Raw genomic sequence first — 20,639 nt, forward strand, 5'->3', positions numbered from 1 at the left:
TTGAGTTAATGAGGGATGTTCTTTTGGTGACAAATATTTACATTCCACATATGCCTCTTGATGTCAAGAGTGTAATGGTTTCATTTTCTTCGTTTTTCTCAGGAGGCTGGGATGCAGATGGAAAAGGCCCTTGTGTCTGGGACACATTCACCCATCAGGGAGGAGAGAGAGTTTTCAAGAACCAGACTGGTGATGTAGCTTGTGGCAGCTACACTCTGTGGGAGGAAGATTTGAAATGTATCAAACAGCTTGGATTGACTCATTACCGCTTCTCTCTTTCCTGGTCACGTCTGTTACCTGATGGGACGACAGGTTTCATCAACCAGAAAGGCAAGTGTTTCTTAAAAATAGAAGGTTGCAGCTTTAATTCAAGGTTATTGCTGCAGTCTGGCATAATTAATCCAGGATGCTATTCTGCAGTATAGCTTTGAGATTGCAAGTTTTTAGAGCGATTATGGGATAAATTTTTTGAAATGGGTTTCCATTAACTTTTCCAGTATTATTCTGGTTTCCCTCGACTGGAGATCTTTGTTGGGAGGGGTGGAAATAGATGGACAGGAAGTGGGTTGGAATAAGTGTTTTATTTATGTAAAATGTTACTTGAGTATTGACCTGAAGGTGAATTTCCAAAGGTTGTGCATAATCTGTTTTCAGTTGTGTTATGCTATGATAAGTCATGAAAAGCCCTGTAGAACTTGAGAAGATTCCGAGCATTTCAACTGGAGCTGAATTAGTGGAGTTAATTAGCTAGCACAGAGGTTGGCCCCAAAGGCCCTGGAATCTGTTCTCTTTGGATTAAGTGCCAGAGATTTCACTTACTATCTTTGTGAGCATCTCGTGGACCTCGCTTGGTGCCTCAGTTTCCCCATGAGGAGAAAGGGATACTGTAATAGCTCCTACTTCCAAGTGTTGTTGGAAGAGTAAATGAAACAGTCTTTTAAAGTGCTTTACACAGTAGCTGGTATAGCGTGAAAGCATTCAATAAGTGTTAGTTATTATTCTTCTTATGCCTTGTAATGAAAAAGACTGTTGCCCTATTTTGGAGAAGGTAATGGCAACCCACTCCAGTACTCTTGCCTGGAAAATCCCATGGACGGAGGAGTCTGGTAGGCTTCAGTCCATGGGGTCGCTAAGAGTCAGACATGACTGATCGACTTCCCTTTCACTTTTCACTTTCATGCATTGGAGAAGGAAATGGCAACCCACTCCAGTGTTCTTGCCTGGAGAATCCCAGGGATGGCAGAGCCTGGTAGGCTGCCGTCTATGGGGTTGCACAGAGTCGGACACGACTGAAGTGACTTAGCAGCATTGCCCTATTTGAAAGCCTATTATTTATGAAGCATTTTGCATATATTTTCTCTAAACCTCACAAATCAACGAGGAAGGTATAAGTATCACATTTTACAGAGGTGCATGTTCAAACCCAGATATTTTGTAAATTTGTATTTTTGGGTGGATCTGGAATTTAAGCCTAAGGTTTGGCTAACTCCTTCCACACAATGTGAGTTGGCAAACTATGACCTGAGACCTAAACTTGCTCTGATCCCTATTTGTATAAATAAAGTTTTATTTGTAGTACAACGGTACCCCTTCATTATGTGTAGTTGGAGGTTGCTTTCCCACTACTATGGTAGCATTGAATAGTTGGGGCAAAGACTGTACAGCCTGCAAAGCCTGAAATGTTTACCTCATGGTCCTTTATAGAAAAAGTTTTGTAACCCCTGCATGACAATGTAATGACTTCTTCATAAAGAACCTTTATTGCTCCTTTGTTCTGGATAAGATTTCCCATGACTTTTAGGGCTGGGACAGGGTGAGGCAAGGGGGTGCTTAATGTGCAGGATTTGGGAGGCGTGTTCTCTCAGCATCTTACAACTGCGAGGTTGCCTCACCACACCTGCACTTCAAAAAGACAGCATTGAAACGGAGAGGTTCTCCTTGATTAAGTTATCTGCTTTCCTGTACAAAACAACAACAACAGATGTAGTGAGAACAACCTGTGATAACAGCTCCTCGGTGGACTTGTGCGCTTGCTTTCAGTGTAGAGGTGGGGGAAACCTCTGCACCGTGAAATGGAAGCACCATCTATGGATGCACCACACCATGGCTTCCCCCAGATAAGAAAAATACAAGTTTAGCAGGCCCATGACTTGATTCTAAAGACATTAGGCCCTGTTTTTAACTGCTCTTGGTTAAAGGTTTCCTTTCTTGGCATCAGCGGCCAGTTTTATTTTTTGACTTTGAACAGGAGGTAATTTGTGGCTCAGTTTAAAAATTAACTTATAATTTTCCACCGTCTTAATCCATCATCTGTACCCTCTCTTTTCTTTGGCACCCTCATAACCTTCAAGGATTAAAAGCTACGAGTAATCTCTGAGTTTTCTCTTTTCTTTTCTTCTTACATCTAACTAGTTGCCAAATCTGATCCATTCTTCTTATGCCTCTTTAACTTCTTCCCCCTGCCCGCTCCAGTCATCTTCTCTCTCCCTGCCCTGGTTTAGATGTTTTTCATCCTCATCAAGGGCTTTTTGATATGCCCTTGATGGATATACCTACTCTCACTCTCTTTCTTTGTCCTTTAATCCTTCGTGCAAAATGCCACCACAGCAATTTTCCGAAAGCTTGGCCCAAGACATGCTGGCTTGCATCATCTCCTGCTAAAACAAAGCAACATAAAATTTTTTTAGTCATCTAAACTCCTTCATATATCATTTCAGGTTTTACTTGACTTAGTCTTGACTCACCTCTGAGGCATTCCGGGCTGAAATCCCCCCATGCATGTGGTCTATGCAATTCCTCCACACAATGCCCTAAGCACATAACCCACTACTTATTAAACATGCTATGTAATTTTCCACTTTTGAAGAAAAACTTTTAAGTTTTTCCTCCTGCCTGGAATGGCTTTTTAAAAAAAATTCCCAATTACACCTGTGAAATGTTTTGTATACTTTTCAGGTCTAGCACTGGTGGTTCAGATGATAAAGAATCTGCCTGCAGTGCGGGAGACCCGGGTTCGATCCCTGGATTGGGAAGATCCCTGGAGGAGAGCATGGCAACCCACTCCTATATTCTTGCCTGGAGAATCCCCATGGACAGAGGAGCCTGGTGGGCTACAGTCCATGGGGTTGCAAAGAGTCGGACACGACTAAAGGACTAAGGACAGCACACAGTGCAAGGTCTAGCACGAATGTGTTCTCTTCCCTAGAGTCCCCATTTCAGGACAAAAAATATTTTTTTTCTTTAAATTCTCATAGTGGTTTGAAAAACTCTTAAAATATTTCTTACATTCTACACTCTTGGCATTATTAAATCCCCTGCTTGATTGTGAACACTTTGTGTTTAATTCAACCCAGCAAACATACATCAAGTGTCTACTTTGTGTCAGGGACAGTGCTCCATACTCTTAACAGAAATATGAGAGAATCCCTGAAATTGTTTACAGGGTAATGGGCAGATAGGTCTGCCTTGTTTACTCCTGTGACCTAGTACAGTGCCCTGCAGGGAGGAATTCAGGAAACACTTAACTGAATTAGATCAATAACCATCATAAAGGTCACTCTAAGGGTAGTTAGTTAGTTGCACAGTCGTGTCTGACTCTTTGTGATCCCATGGACTGTAGCCCACCAGGCTCCTCTGTCTTTGGAATTCTACAGGCAAAAGTACTGGAGTGGGTTGCCATTGTAGTGGTTGACTTTTCTTGAGTATATAGTGTGTGCAGCTCCCTGTGCCAAGCACTGCACCTGCTTTTGCTGAGTCAATGCTCCTAACAGCCCTGTGAGTGAGGAGGGCTTTCCCTAAACAGAGGGAATCATGGTAATCTGAGGTGTAAGACTGGGCATAAATTTGCCAAGACAACAATTTTAGTTAGAGCTGAGTTCAACCTAGTTCTGTCTCATGTCAAAAACATAAGGTTCCAGAGACATTTACAACATGAAACCACTTGTATGCTTTGTGCTGGGCTTCCCTGGTGGCTGAGATGGTAAAGAATCTACCTGCAATGCAGGAGACCTGGGTTCAATCCCTGGGTTGGGAAGATCCCCTGGAGAAGGGCATGGCAACCCACTCTAGTATTCTTGCTTGGAGAATCCCATGGGCAGAGCAACGTGGAAGGCTACAGTCCATGGGGTCGCAAACAGTCGGATATGACTGAACGAATAACACACACACACACACACACACACACACACACACATGCTTTGTGCTACAATTTCCCTGATAGTAACATGAGGTGGAGGCACTACATTACTAAAACTCATGCCACTGCTCTAGCCTATGATTCTAGGAGTTTGGAGTTTTTACTAAGTTTCCATTTGGGTGGTAAACAACAACAACAAAAAACCCACCACCTTAATGTAGATCCATAATTCTTTATCTGAAATTCTAAAATCCAAAAGGTTCTGAATATTGAATCGTTTTTTACTAAGTTTAATTCTAAAACAAAGTAGGCAGCAAAAGCTGACCTGAGTTGATGGCAAAGTTTTAACATTATCTCAGTTTATTTTGCTTAGAATATTATCTGTTTTACTGCAGAAATATTAAGGGATACTGACCTATCCCTATTGGGGGTGTTAAACTTAATATACAATATTTACTGTTTCTTTTCTAAAAATCCTCAAATTCTGAAAACATGGCTGCCAAGATTTTCAGATAAAGGATTATGGACCTGTGGCAATACCTTAACATGTCTAGTTACTTAACACCAACTCCAGATACACAGAGGTTCATGGAGCTCACTGTAGATTAGATGTCCAAGAACAGAGCAGCAGAGAAGGTTGAGAGTGGTGGTGGAAGGGGGCTGGAGTCACTGGGGCCACCCAGACAATGTGAGGGATTCACTGGTGCAGTTCTCACTTGGGGATCACATTGTCTCAGCACTGAGCTTTTTATGTTTGGCACTAGCTTTTGTAAAGCCAAAGCTGATTAATATTACAGACTTTTCCATGAGCAAGAGGGCACTGGAGGTGCTTCCAGTAGGCAGAATTTCAATAAGTGGTTGCTCATTCTTGTGCAGTGATCTGTTGAAGCAGTTGGAACTGTTCTAACTCAGAAAGGCCATCATTTGTTTTTTCTGTTTAAACATTTTCTCAAAGAGCATGTAAAGAATTAGAGAATCCTTGTCACTGTCTTTTCCAAGAAACTCGAGTTTTTGTATTTGACTTCCTATTTTAAAGCTTAATGAGAGGACATTTGGAAATGTGTAAATAAAATCCCGTGTTCCCAAATTGGAAGAATATTTTATAAAGTGGAATTATTACATGGCTTTTCTCTTTCAAATGTCAAGTTTTTGAGGCTTAACAAGAAGAGATTGAGCTGGCAACTGAAATCACATATTTCTGTATTTCTCAACTGTTCAAGTGCATTTTCATATCTGCCACAAATGTAAGTTTCAAGTGATTAGCTGAAGACCCAATTATTGGAAATAGAAAGGGAAAAGGAAAAGGAATGGTTATGTAGAATTTCTTTCACACTTTAAGATTTAAAATATTAGCGCACTTAGAGGGATGGTAGTTAAGTAAACTAAAGGAGTATTTATTAATCTCCTACTCTATACTGGGCAGCGTGGTAGACTGAATGATGCCCCCTCAAAGATGTCCATGTCTTCATTCTTAGAAACTGAATATATTATCTTACATGATAAAAGGGACTTTATAGATGTGCTTAAGTTAAGGATCTTTAGATGGGGAGATTATCCTGGTTTATCTGGATAGGTGTCATCACACAGATCCTTAAAAAAGTAAGTAAGAGGATCATAGTCAGAGAGAGAAGGTATAAGAACTGAGGCAGAGGTCAGACAGGAAACAAGGAGTTTCAGTGCTGGCTCTGATGATGGAGGAAGAGGTCATGAGCCTCTAGAAGCTGGAAAAGGCAAGGAAATGGATTCTCTTTGCGAACTCCCAGAAGGAATGAAGCTCTGCTGACATCCTGATTTTAGCCCAGTGAGAACCATATTGGACATCTGATGCCTAGAACTGTAAGATAATAACTCGGTGTTGGTTTAAGCCACCAAGTTTGTAGTAATTTGTTACAGCAGCAATAGGAAACTAACAGAGAGACTATGCCAACAGAAATTGGTGGTTGGGTCTAAGGAGGAGTGAACCTAGAGAATTACATGTCTGACACAGGTAGGCACTAGGTCAAAGTTCATCCTTCATTAAGACATTTACAGTTTGACTAGAAGAATTTCAGGATAGTTATTTTATGAACTGAGACGTTATCTTCGAAAGTTTCAGCCGCATGCTCTTTTAAGGGAATTTTCCCATTTCTTTGTTCTATATAACCCTGTTCCGCTCTTGGCCACAGCTGACTGGATGGAGGAAAACTTATTTCCCTGTGACATATAAATTTTGTAACTTCATTAGAAAAGATAATCCTGTTCAACTGCCTCCCTGTCTCAGGGATGTTTGGAATTGAGGAGTTGAAGCCTGATTTGGTGGGTGGTTGGCCCTAAGGCTGTGAGGTAGTCTTGGCAGATAGGATGCCCATTTTGAGACCGTAACAAATTGGCTACACAAAGGAAACTGGTTTTTTGAGCAGGAGAGGAATGGAGTAGATGTGTTGAGGGAAGTTAAGGTAGGAGACATCAGTCTATTTTGAGAGGTTAAGATTTTCTCAGCTCCCAGCTTTAAGTTCCAGTTGTGATTATTTCCTGTCATTTGGTATCTGATATCTCTCTGTCATTTCAAATAATGGTCACTGCATTCCCTACCAGTCAGCCTCCTGCCTCTAATGCCACCTTTACATTTGAGTTAATCTGATTGGGCTTCTTTTCCCTATTTCCAAAAGACTTTGACTTAAACATGCTTCATATTTTCAAAGATCAAATAAGAAGGAATGGGTTTAATTAAAGCAAAGGTGATGGTAGTAACTGTGAAAGAAGGCTATGAAAGTTTTAATACTTACAATAACCCTGCCCTAAATATCAAGATGTAGAACAGGGTCCATTTGACTTCTTGGGGTTTCAGGTTGGTAACTGATGATCATTTAAAAATACATATTTATGTGGACTTCCCTGGCAGTCCAGTGGTTAAGACTTCTGCTTTCAATGCAGAGGGTTCAATCCCTGGTTTGGGAACTAAGAGCCTACATGCCATGCAACCAAGAAATGAAAAAAAAAAACAAACAAACCAAAAATACGTATTTATGGATAGAATGAGTTACCCTGAATTGTATGAGTTTGGTAAAGCTAGAGAACTCTCTGACTATTTGTTCTCAATGCTTAAATACTCCTGCGGTGACGCTATTACTATTCCTCTTTTAGAGATGAGGAGATGTGGGTGTAGAGAGGCAGTCATGTAATTTGTCCATGATCCCTTGTCTTAATTGTTTGACTCTGGAGCTCTGGTCTTCAATGCTTCACTCCATTTCATCATGGAAAGGTTTCACTGGAGTACTGAATAAACTGAATAATCCAGAAGTAAAGTTCTGGGATGATAAATATTAAGTATGCAATGCTTTGTTGCTCTGCCATGTTGATGAGTTAGAAAAAGTTTTACTTAAATTTTTTAAATCTTCAATTCAATTGCACATCATCATGTTGTTTGAGTTACATTGATTGCTATCATTAATGATTGCATCATATTAAATGATGCTTATAAATCATTGATTCCTCCAGAAATAAGAAAACCCATGATATTATGAGTCAGATCCAAAGTAGGTGATTATTAAGGCTAGGAAAACAGTATCACTCTGATTTTGGTTCGGAAACGTTAGTGTAAGAAGGGGAATGTCACAGTGGGAACAGCTCAGTCTTTATAGTGAGACAGACTGGCTTTAAATGTTGGCTTTGCTATCTGTAAACATTGTCACTTGAAATCTGGAACTCACTTTCTGAATCTCCATTTTTTCATATATTTATTGAAACTAAAAATGCCTACCTCTTGGACTTAGTGCAGGGATTAAACAAAATGTGTGACATCATGTATGTATAGTATGAATACAAAACACAAAAACTGATATTATTTTTATATTCAAAGCCAGTGGAAGGCATTGACTATGAAAACCTTAACACAGTCCAATATCAAGATGATTCCATCATACAGATCTTTGGATATTCCCTTTTACAAAGGAGGAAATATGGGCTTACAGAGGCCCAGAGATGGAATGGTGGAATGATCTTTTACAGAGAGAGGAAAGCTTTATAAACTTTGGTGAGTGTTAGTATTCCATGGCTGCTACAACAAATTATTACAAGCTTACTTGCTTAAAATCACACAAATTTACTACCTTAGAATTATGTGGGTTAGAAGTCTGACACAGGTCTCTCCAGAATAAATACCTCTGTGCTTACAGGCTGCATGTCTTTTACAAAGATCTAAGGGAGACTCGGTTTCTTAGTTCATTCAGGTTGTTAGCAGAATTCAGTTTCTTGTGGCTGTAGGACTGGAGTCTCCTTTTCTTTGATGACTGAGCTGAGGACCGTTTTCAGCCTCTATAGGCCACCTGCATTCCTCAGCTGCTGGCTCCCTTCTTCCATCTTCAAAACCAGCAATAGTTGGTTGAATCCCTCTCATGCAGCCACCTCTTGTGCCTCTTTTTTCTGTTGTTGTATCTTTTTGACCCACTCTTCTGCCATCCTCTTTCACTTCTAAGGACTCATGTGGCAGTGTGGGTCCACCTGAACAATCTAGAAACATCTTCCTAACTCAGGATCCTTAATCAGAATGATATCTGCAAAGTCCCTTTGAAGTAACATAAAAAGTAAAGTAACATATTCACATGATCTGGATTACAACTTGGACATCTTCTGGGTGGTGTAACTTATTATGTCCACCCAGTGAGTAATGGCATGCAAACGGGGCTTCCAAGTATGGAGTTGCTATGCATGACCCACATGATGTTCATGCTTGCAAAATAAGTGAGCTGTTATTAAAAATTACCCATTCTTACAGACAAACAGATAACCCAATGCCTTGCATAATTTGGCTTCTGCTTATGTTGCTTACCTCTCACTATTCTTATTCCCCTTCTGCTGAGCTATACATTCTCCTTATTGTGAATTTTCAGTTACCAGAAAGAGCCATATTGTTTTAAGAGAATGAATTTACAAATGATGGCCATGCCATAAATGATGGTAAAACTCTGACCCTCATAAAAAGTTCAGGCAGCCAAACCACAATTTCTGTATCAGTTGACCCAGAAAAGTCAGAATATGGTCAACAACTGCCCCTTCTTTGTTTTTGCTCCTCTGTCCTCTTTGAACTTAGGACCAATCAGAAAAAGGCAAATTTGCTTCCCAACCAAATTGCCCAAGATGCCCTGGTTCCAGTTAGCCCACCTCCAGCCTCCCTGTGCCAACAGCTTTCAGTCAAAAGGTACCTGGATCCTCCCCTCATTGTTTTTATTGTGAAACTTTCCTGCCTCCCTGATAGCCTTTGAGTATCTGCCAAATGCTAGTGATAATGGCTGGCTCCTTGTTGCAAACTTGGAATAAGCAGACTGTTCACATTTGGGAGGTCTTTGTTGATTTCCATTCTTCTTTTGGCCTTTTGCACATTTGTTTCCCTTTTTTCTCTTCCTGGATCTGTCCTCCTTGCCTTATGTGGGTCATTTGTATCCATCTTTTAAGGATCAGTTTAGATGTCGCTCATGACAACAATAACAATAATAATCATTATTAGAATCATAGTTAACTGTGCCAAGAACTGTTCCAAGCATGTTCAATTTATCAACTCATTAAACTCTCAGAACAATTACTGAAATAGGTTTCTATTATTGCTTACATTTTACAGACAAGAAAAGATAACTCAGAGAGATAAAGTAACTCTCCTGAGGTCACTGAACTAGTAGGTGAAGGTTTTGGGATAGAACTTAGGTAGCCTGTCACCATAGTTCACTTTTGAAACCATGCTGCTACTCTGCTTTCAGAGTAGATTTTCATATGCCCTCAGTTTGGGATGGGCACTTACCTTTAATAATAATACTGTATGATAATTATTTATGAATTTATTTGTAGTCCCTACTAACTTTATGGAAATAGATGGGGAAACAGTGGAAACAGTGTCAGACTTTATTTTTCTGGGCTCCAAAATCATTTCAGATGGTGACTGCAGCCATGAAATTAAAAGACGCTTACTCCTTGGAAGGAAAGTTATGACCAACCTAGATAGCATATTGAAAAGCAGAGACATTACTTTGCCAACAAAGGTTCGTCTAGTCAAGGCTATGGTTTTTCCTGTGGTCATGTATGGACGTGAGAGTTGGACTGTGAAGAAGGCTGAGTGCCGAAGAATTGATGCTTTTGAACTGTGGTGTTGGAGAAGACTCTTGAGAGTCCCTTGGACTGCAAGGAGATCCAACCAGTCCATTCTGAAGGAGATCAGCCCTGGGATTTCTTTGGAGGGAATGATGCTGAAGCTGAAACTCCAGTACTTTGGCCACCTCATGCGAAGAGTTGACTCATTGGAAAAGAGTCTGATGCTGGGAGGGATTGGGGGCAGGAGGAGAAGGGGACGACAGAGGATGAGATGGCTGGATGGCATCACTGACTCGATGGACGTGAGTCTGGGTGAACTCCGGGAATTGGTGATGGACAGGGAGGCCTGGCATGCTGTGATTCATGGGGTCGCAAAGAGTAGGACATGACTGAGCGACTGAACTGAATTAATATTTAAGGGGCTTCCCCGATGGCTCAATGTGTAAAGAATCTGCCTGCAAAGCAGGAGGCACAGGAGATGCAGGTTTTATCCCTGGGTTGGGAAGATCCCTGGAGAAGCAAATGGCAACCCACTCCAGTATTCTTGCCTGGGAAATCCCATGCAGAGAGGAGCCTTGGCAGGCTACAGTCCAAAGAGTCATAAACGGTAGGGCACTACTGAGCAACTAAACATGCCTGGTTACTACTACAATTAAAGTTTTCTTAGTACAAGGAGAGTGTTTATAATGTTTGTAATCAAGCATATAGTAGTGTCTCTGTAAATGCGTATTTGAGGAATGGACAAATTAATGATTGAATAAATGAAATGTACACAAAAGTCTCAATTATTATTTAAAATTGGAAGATAATAACTTTAAGAAGAGGTAAAGGGACCCTGCTTCTATGCAAACTTTGAATGCAACACAAGTTCTGCATATGAATTTACAATTATTATTCAGGAAATTATCTCTCAAAACAGGAATGCTTCTCTCCTCTTTGCTTAGTTTCTTTCCAAACTCTTATTTTTTTTAAATTAAATTTTTAAAATTGTTTTAAGTGTTTACTGGAGTGTAAGTGTAAAAGCATTAGTTGCTTAGTCATGTGTGACTCTTTGTGACCCCACGGACTGTAGCCCAACAGGCTCCTCTGTCCATTGGTATTCTCCAGGCAAGTATACGGGAGTAAGTAGCCTTTTCCAGGGGATCTTCACAACCCAGTCATTGAACCTGGATCTCCTGCATTGCAGGCACAGCCATCAGGAAATAGTTGCTTTGCAATGTTTTCTTAGTTTCTACTGTACAGGAAAGTGAATCAGCTATACGTATACATATATCTCCTCTTTTTCCCTCCATACTCTTACACATATAATCATGTGCTGTGCTGTGCTTAGTCACTCAATCATGTCTGACTCTTTGTGACCCCATGGACTGTAGCCCACCAGTCTCCTCTGTTCATGGAATTCTCCAGGCAAGAATACTGGAGTGGGTTGCCATTCTCTTCTCCAGGGGATCTTCCCAACCCAAGGATCGAACCTGGGTGTCCTGCATTGCAGCCAGATTCCTTACCATGTGAGCCAACAGGGAAGCCCAGGTATTTCTATGGATTATGTCAGAACTTTAGAGCAAACTGTCCAATGGAAAGTTCTTTAATGTGTCAAACCCCTAGTTCTGTCTTTGTAACTCACACCCTGGGACTGACGCTGAGCCCTTGTCCATGTTCAATGAGTCTCTTTTCTTAGACTTGTAAGACTCACCTGTTTGGAGAAGCACCAAGGCAGTCATTGCATTCATCTTCTTTACTTTATGTTGAATATTGTTGAAATCTATTCATTCACTCAAGAGCTATTTATTGAGTCTCTACTAGGTTTCTGCTATTGTCCCAGGATTTGGGGGATCCAGAGGTAAATTAGACAAGGCTCATGACCTAACCGAAGCAGAAGATATTAAGAAGAGGTGGCAAGAATACACAGAAGAACTATACAAAAAGATTTTAATGACCCAGATAATGATAGGTCATACGCTCACACGACGGTGTGATCACTAGAGCCAGACATCTTGGAGTGCAGTCAAGTGGGCCTTAGGAAGCATCACTACCAACAAAGCTAGTGGAAGTGATGGAATTCCAGCTGAGCTATTTCAAATCCTAAAAGATGATGCTGTGAAAGTGCTGCACTCAATAGGCCAGCAAATTTGGAAAACACAGCAGTGGCCACAGGACTGGAAAAGGTCAGTTTTCATTCCAGCCCCAAAGAAAGGCAGTGCCAAAGAATGTTCAAACTATCACACAATTGCACTCATTTCACATGGTAGCAAAGTAATGATCAAAATTTTCCAAGCCAAGCTTCAATAGTACGTGAACTGAGAACTTCCAGATGTTCAAGCTGGATTGAGAAAAGGCAGAGAAACCAGAGATCAAATTGCCAACATCTGTTGGATCACTGAAAAAGCAAGAGAGTTCCAGAAAAACATCTACTTTTGCTTCATTGACTATGCTAAAGCCTTTGACTATGTGGATCACAACAAACTGTGGAAAATTCTTCAAGTGATGGAAATGCCAGACCACCTTATCTGTTTCCTGAGAAACCTGTATGCAGATCAAGAAACAACAGTTAGAACAGGACATGAAACAATGGACTGGTTCAAAATTGGGAAAGGAGTACGTCAAGGCTTTTTATTGTAACCCTGGTTATTTAACTTTAATGCAGAGTACATCATGTGAAATGCTGGGCTAGGTGAGGCACAAACTGGAATCAAGATTGCTGGGAGAAGTATCAATAACCTTAGATATGCAGATGACACCGCTCTTATGGCAGAAAGCTAAGAGGAACTAAAGAGCCTCTTGATGAAGGTGAAAGAGAAGAGGAGAAAGCTAGCTTAAAACTCAACATTCAAAAAATGAAGATCACAGCATCTGGTCCTATCTCTTCATGGCAAATAGATGGGGAAACAATGGAAACAGTGACAGACTTTATTTTTTGGGGCTCCAAAATAACTGCAGATGGTGACCACAGTCATTAAATTAAAAGACGCTTCTTGGAAGAAAAGCTATGACCAACCTAGACAGTGTATTAAAAAGCAGAGACATCACTTTGCGACTAAGGTTTATCTAGTCAAAGCTATGGCTTTTCTAGTAGTCATGTATGGATGTGAGAGTTGGACCATAAAGAAGGTTGAGCACCACTGAAGAATTGATGTTTTCAAACAGTGGTGTTGGAGAAGACTCTTGAGAGTCCCTTGTACTGCAAGGGGATCAAACCAGTCAATCCTAAAGGAAATCAATCCTGAATATTCATTTTAAAGAGTGAGGCTGAAGCTGAAGCCCTAATACTTTGGCTACCTGATGCAAAGAGTTGACTCACTGGAATAGACTCTGATGTTGGGAAAGATTGAAGGCAGAAGGAGAAGGGTATGACAGAGGATGAGATGGTTGGATGGCATCACCGACTTGATGGACAAGAGTTTGAGCAAGCTTCAAGAGATGGTGAAGGACATGGAAGCCTGGTGTGCTGCAGTCCATGTGGCGGCAAAAAGTTGGACATGACTGAGCGACTGAACAACAACAATAACAATTCTAGTGGAATTGAGCGAAAAGTCAAACATGCAAACAAGCAGAGAATAATTTCTTTTAAAAATATGAATATGTAACTTTAAAATTTTAATTGAAGTATAGTTGATTTACAATGCAATGTTAGTTTCAGATGTATGGCAAAGTGATTCAGTTACATATACATATATGTGTTATATATGTATATAAGAATATATATATGTGTTTTATATATATATATATAAATATATATAGATTCTTTTTCAGATTCTTTTTCCTCAGAGACTATTTTTCCCTGGACTCTACAGTAGGTCCTTTTTGGTTATTTATTTTATATAGAGTAGTATGTATATGTTCGGAGAAGGCAATGGCAACTCCAGTATTCTTGCCTGGAGAATCCCAGGGATGGAGGAGCCTGGTGGGCTGCCATCTATGGGGTCACACAGAGTCAGACATGACTGATACGACTTAGCAGCAGCAGCAGCAGTATGTATATGTTAATCCCAAACTCCAAATTTATCCCCCCACCCAATAAATAAAATAATTTCAGTAAGTGTCCCATTGGCACAAAGTTACGTGATAGCAACCTGTCCAAATGAATCCCTTTCAGAATGTAACAGCTTCCATAATTGTGTCACCCCATCACATTCTTTTGTCTCTGATCAGCCAGTCTTCCTTGGACTTCATGTTTTCTTCCAACCTTTAATTGATTATAGGTAGGAAGTTATGAACCTTATTTTGGATTAAAGTTTTTTAGGAAATTGTTATTCCTGATCCTCTCCCAATCCTTATTTATTGTCAGCATAATGAAGATGACTTTTCTTCTCATACTTTCTTTTATTTTTCTCCTAGGAATCGACTATTATAACAAGATCATTGACGATTTGTTAGCAAATGGGGTCAGACCCATCGTGACCCTCTACCACTTTGACTTGCCTCAGGCCTTGGAAGACCAAGGAGGTTGGCTCTCAGAGGCAATCATCGAATCCTTCGACAAATATGCCCGGTTTTGCTTCAGTACGTTTGGGGATCGAGTCAAGCAGTGGATCACCATAAATGAGCCTAATATTTTTGCTGTGATGGCATATGAGTTTGGTGTATTTCCTCCTGGTGTATCTAACGTTGGAACTAAGGCTTATCAGGCAGCTCATAATTTGATTAAAGCTCATGCCAGATCCTGGCACAGCTATGATTCCTTATTCCGAAAAGAGCAGAAGGGCATGGTATCTCTATCAATTTTTGCTGGCTGGGCAGAACCAGCAGACCCCTACTCAGCATCTGACCAGGAAGCAGTTAAAAGAGCCATGGCATTCCAATTGGACTTCTTTGCTAAACCCATATTTATTGATGGCGATTATCCTGAAGTTGTCAAGTCTCAGGTTGCCCTCATGAGTAAAAAGCAGGGCTACTCATCATCACGGCTTCCAGAATTTACAGAAGAAGAGAAGAGGATGATCAAAGGCACTGCTGATTTCTTTGCTGTGCAGTATTACACAACTCGCTTAGTCAAGAACCAGGAGAACAGGAAAGGAGAACTGGGTTTACTCCAGGATGTGGAGGTTGAAGTTTTTCCAGACCCATCTTGGATAAGTTTGAATTGGGTCTGTGTGGTGCCGTGGGGAATACGTAAGCTACTGAAATACATTAAGGTAAATGCACTGTTTGTTTGCATCCCTGTGTACCCAAACGTGGGAAGATGGGAAGATGGGCCTATGTCTATGTATATAAAGACCTGAACAATGAATGCTTTAAGCAATGGCATATACATTTGTTGGCCTGGGAAGAAGTGATTAGGATTCAAGTCAATGAAGGATAATTAGCTGATAGTAGTGTTAGTTGCTCAGTTGCCAACTCTGTGACCCCATGGACTGTATGTAGCCTGCCGGGCTTCTCTGTCCATAGAATTCTCCAGGCAAGAATACTGGAGTGGGGTTGCCATTCCCTTCTCCAGGGATTCTTCCTGACCCAGAGATCAAATCTGGGTCTCCTGCATTACAGGCAGATTCTTTACGGTCTGAGCCACCAGGGATAAAGGGCTTCAAAGCCATGATTAGACTTAGGATTTGCTGTTAAATTCAGTTGTAGCTACAGTAGTACCTTGGACATATTTTTCAGGCTGGGGTCACAATTGAGTTACTAAAAGGCAAAATAGGGATTTGAAATAGCTGAATCCTTTCTGGATCTCTGTTACACTGAATGGCATCTAGGTAGCTGAAATGAAAATTTTAAATTATCAGTTTTTTAGGATTCCCACTGTCGGGTGGAGAGGGGTAGAAGGCAATGGCACCCCACTCCAGTACTCTTGCCTGGAAAATCCCATGGATGGAGGAGCCTGGTGGGCTGCAGTCCATGGGGTCACTAGGAGTCAGACATGACTGAGCGACTTCACTTTCACTTTTCACTTTCATGCATTGGAGAAGGAAATGGCAACCCACTCCAGTGTTCTTGCCTGGAGAATCCCAGGGACAGGGGAGCCTGGTGGGCTGCTGTCTATGGGGTTGCACAGAGTTGGACACGACTGAAGCAACTTAGCAGCAGCAGCAGCTGCAGCTATCGGGGGGATAGAGAACATAGCTACTGGGGAGAGGGGGACCAAGGGGTTAAGGAGCAATGACAATCAGCAGATGTTGATGGAAGAAAGATATTTCTGTCTTCTCATTATAACAAGAGTCATTTGACTGTCTTCATGGATATTTGCACAGTTTTTCTTTTCCATTGTTAGTTATAAAAGGTCAGTGCGCGGAAAATTAAGTTAATAGGGTCAGTGCAATTTGATGAAAACTAGTTTTGGGGTTGTAGCTTAGAGAAGATAGAGGGTATCTGATTTTATGAGTCTTTTTTTTTTTTTACATCTGTTTGGAATAAAACTTCTGCTTTCTCATTCCAGGATATGTATAATAACCCTGTAATTTACATCACTGAGAATGGGTTTCCCCAGGGTGACCCCACATCTTTTGATGACACTCAGCGCTGGGAGTATTTCAGACAGACATTTCAGGAACTGTTCAAAGGTACCATTTGAAATGATGAAAGATCAATTGTGCAAACTTGATATGATTTTCCCATGTGCCTATTTGCATTCAGCAAAGACCAATGATTTTGAAAGCTGAAATTCATGTAAATCAGTGTAAAGCTATGTAATTAACAGAGGGGGGAGAAAAAAGTATTTAGGAAAGAGGAAGGTGAGAATTTTGGCCTAGCTTCAACCTGCTGAAATTTAATCAAGTAAAAAGCGACAGTCTTCAGCATTTTGTGACTCCTGGGTGAAGGTGACATGAATACAAGGAGTGGTGGCTGTTGGGAGAGAGCATTAGTTATTACACGTAGATCCGCACTGACCAGCTAGAGCATGCTTATTTGCATATTTTAATATCCTAACTATCAAGAAACGAATTGGCAGAATTCTTAAAGGACCAAAATCAAGCATTTGTGTAATAAACTTTCAAGTGGTATGTGTCTTCAATCAATGCATGTTTCATTTAAAGTGTAACCAAACAGCAGACATTCTTTTTGCCATATAGAATCTGTGAATTTTATTTCAAGACAATATTGTTATTCTGGCAACTCCTTTTACCCAAAGGAATTCTTTTCATATTTGAAAACAAATGTGAAGGAATAATCTTTAGCTGGTAACACATATTTCTGCCTCAGTTAATTTCTCCCTTTTAGCTACCACTTGGAACACTGTTGCTTCATAAATTTAATTTCTCCTCCCTCTAAAGAAATCATATCATAGCAACAAAATTCAATGAAAATGAGACTTTAATTTCCTATTTTTTAAAACCATGATAGGCAGTTATTTCTCCTCATTCTGTTTGAGAGGTCCTGGAATTATTCTTTCCAAACTAAATCAGTAATATACTGGAATCAGTGAGAAGGAATTCTGGAAAGTGACACAAAGTGGTTTCTTTCCAAAACCTCAAATATATTGACTCAATTCCTCACCCAGCCCTGGGGTTTATTGACAGAGGGCAATTGGATTTCTTCAATTTTACACAAGCAAAATCATTCTTTTGTGTTACACACAAAAAAGATTCATCCTCTGTGTGGGAATTCACTGTCTGATAAGAAAAGGAAATCTCTAGTTTTCTGAGATTCTTCCCCATTTCTCCCTGTAAATGACCCTGCTGCTGCTATTTAATCATTAAGTCATGTACGACTCTGCGACCCCATGGACTATAGCGCGCCAAACTCTTCTGTTCATGGAGTTTCCCAGGCAAGAATACTGGAGTGGGTTATAAATGACCCTGCTCATAGTTAATACACCAACGTTCCCAACTTCACCTCAAGAGACAAGTAGGCTAGTTATCATCATCAGATTTATGGATGCCCTAGGGACCCCAAAGAACTTGTTCAAAACTGTTCTGTGTATTTTAGGGAAAAAAGAGAAAAAGTAGACATTGTCTTTCTTCATTCCCATCTTGGTGCTCTGTTTAGTGCTAACGTATAAGGACATTTCTTTGTTCTCTGAAGTCATTTTTAGTACTTTGTACAGTGCCTTAGATCTTTAACACTAAAAATTCACCAGTGGACCCTCAAACTAAGATAAGATAGAAAAGTAACTGAAGGCAAGAGAAGAAAATGTGAGAAGATTTGGGTTGGTGAGGGATAGGAGAGAAGATAAGGTTAGGAACAAAATCCTGCTTTTGAAATTATTGAATTCCTATTGTACTGTTGAATTAACGTAAAAAGTATGAACTTAAACCATTAATTATTCACAGCATCTACATTCTCTTCTGATTCTTAATATTATGACTTCTATTCTTTGTAATTAACAAATAATATTGTATTTTTTGAAAATATAGTTTTTCAAAATGTGTAGAAATCTACACATTGACCAGAAACACTATATTAAGTGTATCTATTCTGGACTGGATATAGTGATAGCTATTTTTCATATGTTGTTGTAATGAACACCAGTTATCTCTTCTGCAGTGAAACTCTTTTCTAATAACTAGTCCCTTTTCTTTCTAGGAAGTACCCACCTTGCCCCTATTCTTAGACTTATCATAGAGATAGTTATGTAAGCAGAATAAACAACTGCTCTTTGTCAACAGATAATTGATTGATCTAGATGTAGGCACATGACAGTGAGGTGGATCAATCCCAATTCTTCCCTGGGATTTAGAATTTAGACCAATCAGTTTGCTTGTCTCATAGTATGGATTGGCAAGGTGATGTAACTTTGTGGGCCATTGGTGGCTATGCCTTTCCATGTAAAGCTTAGGGGTAGTGAGAAGATGGGTGGGGAACAGCTACCAGTGCCCCCAGGGAAATGGAGACAAGAAACCAGGGAGAGATCAGGGGGATAGTTGTGCTTCTAATTCCAGTTTGTCTCAGACTCAGCTGCAAATATGTTTTTGAGAGACATTACTTTTACTTATAATTAAGTGCTCTTTCTGGTTCACCTGATTCTGATTGGATTTCTATCACTTGGAACAAAAAGAGTCTTAATTGATGCCATCACATTATTTTATTTTCAAGACAGTGAGATGAGGTCATTGCTGCTATCTTACAGATGAGAAAACTGAGTTTCAAAGAGGCTAAGTCATTTGCTCGAGATCACAAAGTTACTAAGTAATATTTGCTGGAACAAGGCAGAATGTGTACAGTATTATTATTACTACCACTATTTTGGTGTTTGATAGGATCCCTGAGTCCAGGGCTTTCTGACTCAGAGCACTTGCTTGTCCCACCACACTTCTAGAAACTTTGCCTCACGTTTGGGTGCCCTGGGCTTGCGTAAATTCTTTGAAAGTGTTTCATGCTGCCTCTGCAGGAGCCAGCAGGTCCTATGACCTTGGGCAAAGCTCAGATGCCCCATATCCTGCGTCTCAGCAGAGGAAGGGAGCTGAGGTAACTGATCAATTTGCTGAGACTCCTCCAAGGTAATGCCGATGATCTTGACTGGCGAGCACTTGACTGGAAAGAACCACCCTGTGAGCAATTAAAAGCAATAACAAGCCCAGGAAGGTATTTGTGGGAAGCACGGTGGGAGAGAGGCCACCAGAACCCAGGGAGTCAGATGGATGATGGCTTTGTGATTCTCAGGAACAAAGCCTTCCCTCCCACATCGTGCATATGGACAGGCACATAATGACACTATGGTTGGATCAATGGCGTCTGCCTGAAGGCCTTACTAATCTCGTCAGGTAAAATCCCACAGCAATTAATTGAGCTGTAAAAAGAAAGCTAATGTTTCTATTTCCTTATGAGAAAAGGAGGAAAAAAAAAAAAGAGGAAAATGTCATTTCAGGAAAAAAAAAGGGAGAAATCAGTGAATGCCTTTTTAATCACTGCATTATTTAAATGCCTTTAAACAGGTTTTGTTTTAATTAATGTAGATACGGATAAGGGAAAAGCAACACAGTGGAGATACAAAAACTTGAAATGATATATAACTGGGCTTGTATTCCAGGTCCAGTTATTCAGCAAGGGGCACATGACCCAACCCCCCAAACTCTCAGTCTGTTCATCTATAAAAATGGGATAATACTTTCCCTGGCAGAGTTGTAAAAATTTCATTTAATAAGCTATTGTGCTAAACACCCTAAGCAATTGCCTGGCACATAGTAAGCCCTCAACCAATGGTAATAACTGTTATCATTGCCAAATGTGCACTTTTAAGTATATATCTATCACCCCAGGTTATTTTCCTTATTATTTAAAAAATAGAATCTCGGGACATTAAAAAAAATTCCTATCCGCCTTCATGTCTCTAAGTTATGACAGAACGTCCCCTGCCATGTCTGAAATTTTTCCATCATTTTTTCTGGGAAACTTCCTAATGAATGCTGGTAGCATTGGCCCTCTGGCTATTTACGATTGAATCCTATGGAGGACCTAGCAGCCAGGACCTCCCTCCATTCATTACTTCCTTTGGAGAGGTTGCCACATTAAGTGAAATATCAAATAATTGGCAGCAGAAACAACTATCAAACAACTGGGTAGCTGGAATTGTTCT

General features: G+C 40.3%; 1 protein-coding gene across 2 annotated transcripts in view; it reads left to right on the plus strand.

Moving 5' to 3' along the window:
• Nucleotides 1-20,639, plus strand: part of LOC133249404 (cytosolic beta-glucosidase) — a 135,310-nt gene that overhangs the window by 53,199 nt on the left and 61,472 nt on the right. For both annotated transcript variants that reach the window (XM_061419790.1, XM_061419789.1), the window contains exons 2-4: nt 103-330; nt 14,528-15,324; nt 16,563-16,686. In XM_061419790.1, the coding sequence (XP_061275774.1) occupies nt 103-330; nt 14,528-15,324; nt 16,563-16,686 (1,149 nt within the window). The remainder of the gene's footprint in view (nt 1-102; nt 331-14,527; nt 15,325-16,562; nt 16,687-20,639) is intronic.

The sequence above is a fragment of the Bos javanicus genome, chromosome 6 (assembly GCF_032452875.1).
Source record: "Bos javanicus breed banteng chromosome 6, ARS-OSU_banteng_1.0, whole genome shotgun sequence".
Classification (NCBI taxonomy): Eukaryota; Metazoa; Chordata; class Mammalia; order Artiodactyla; family Bovidae; genus Bos; species Bos javanicus.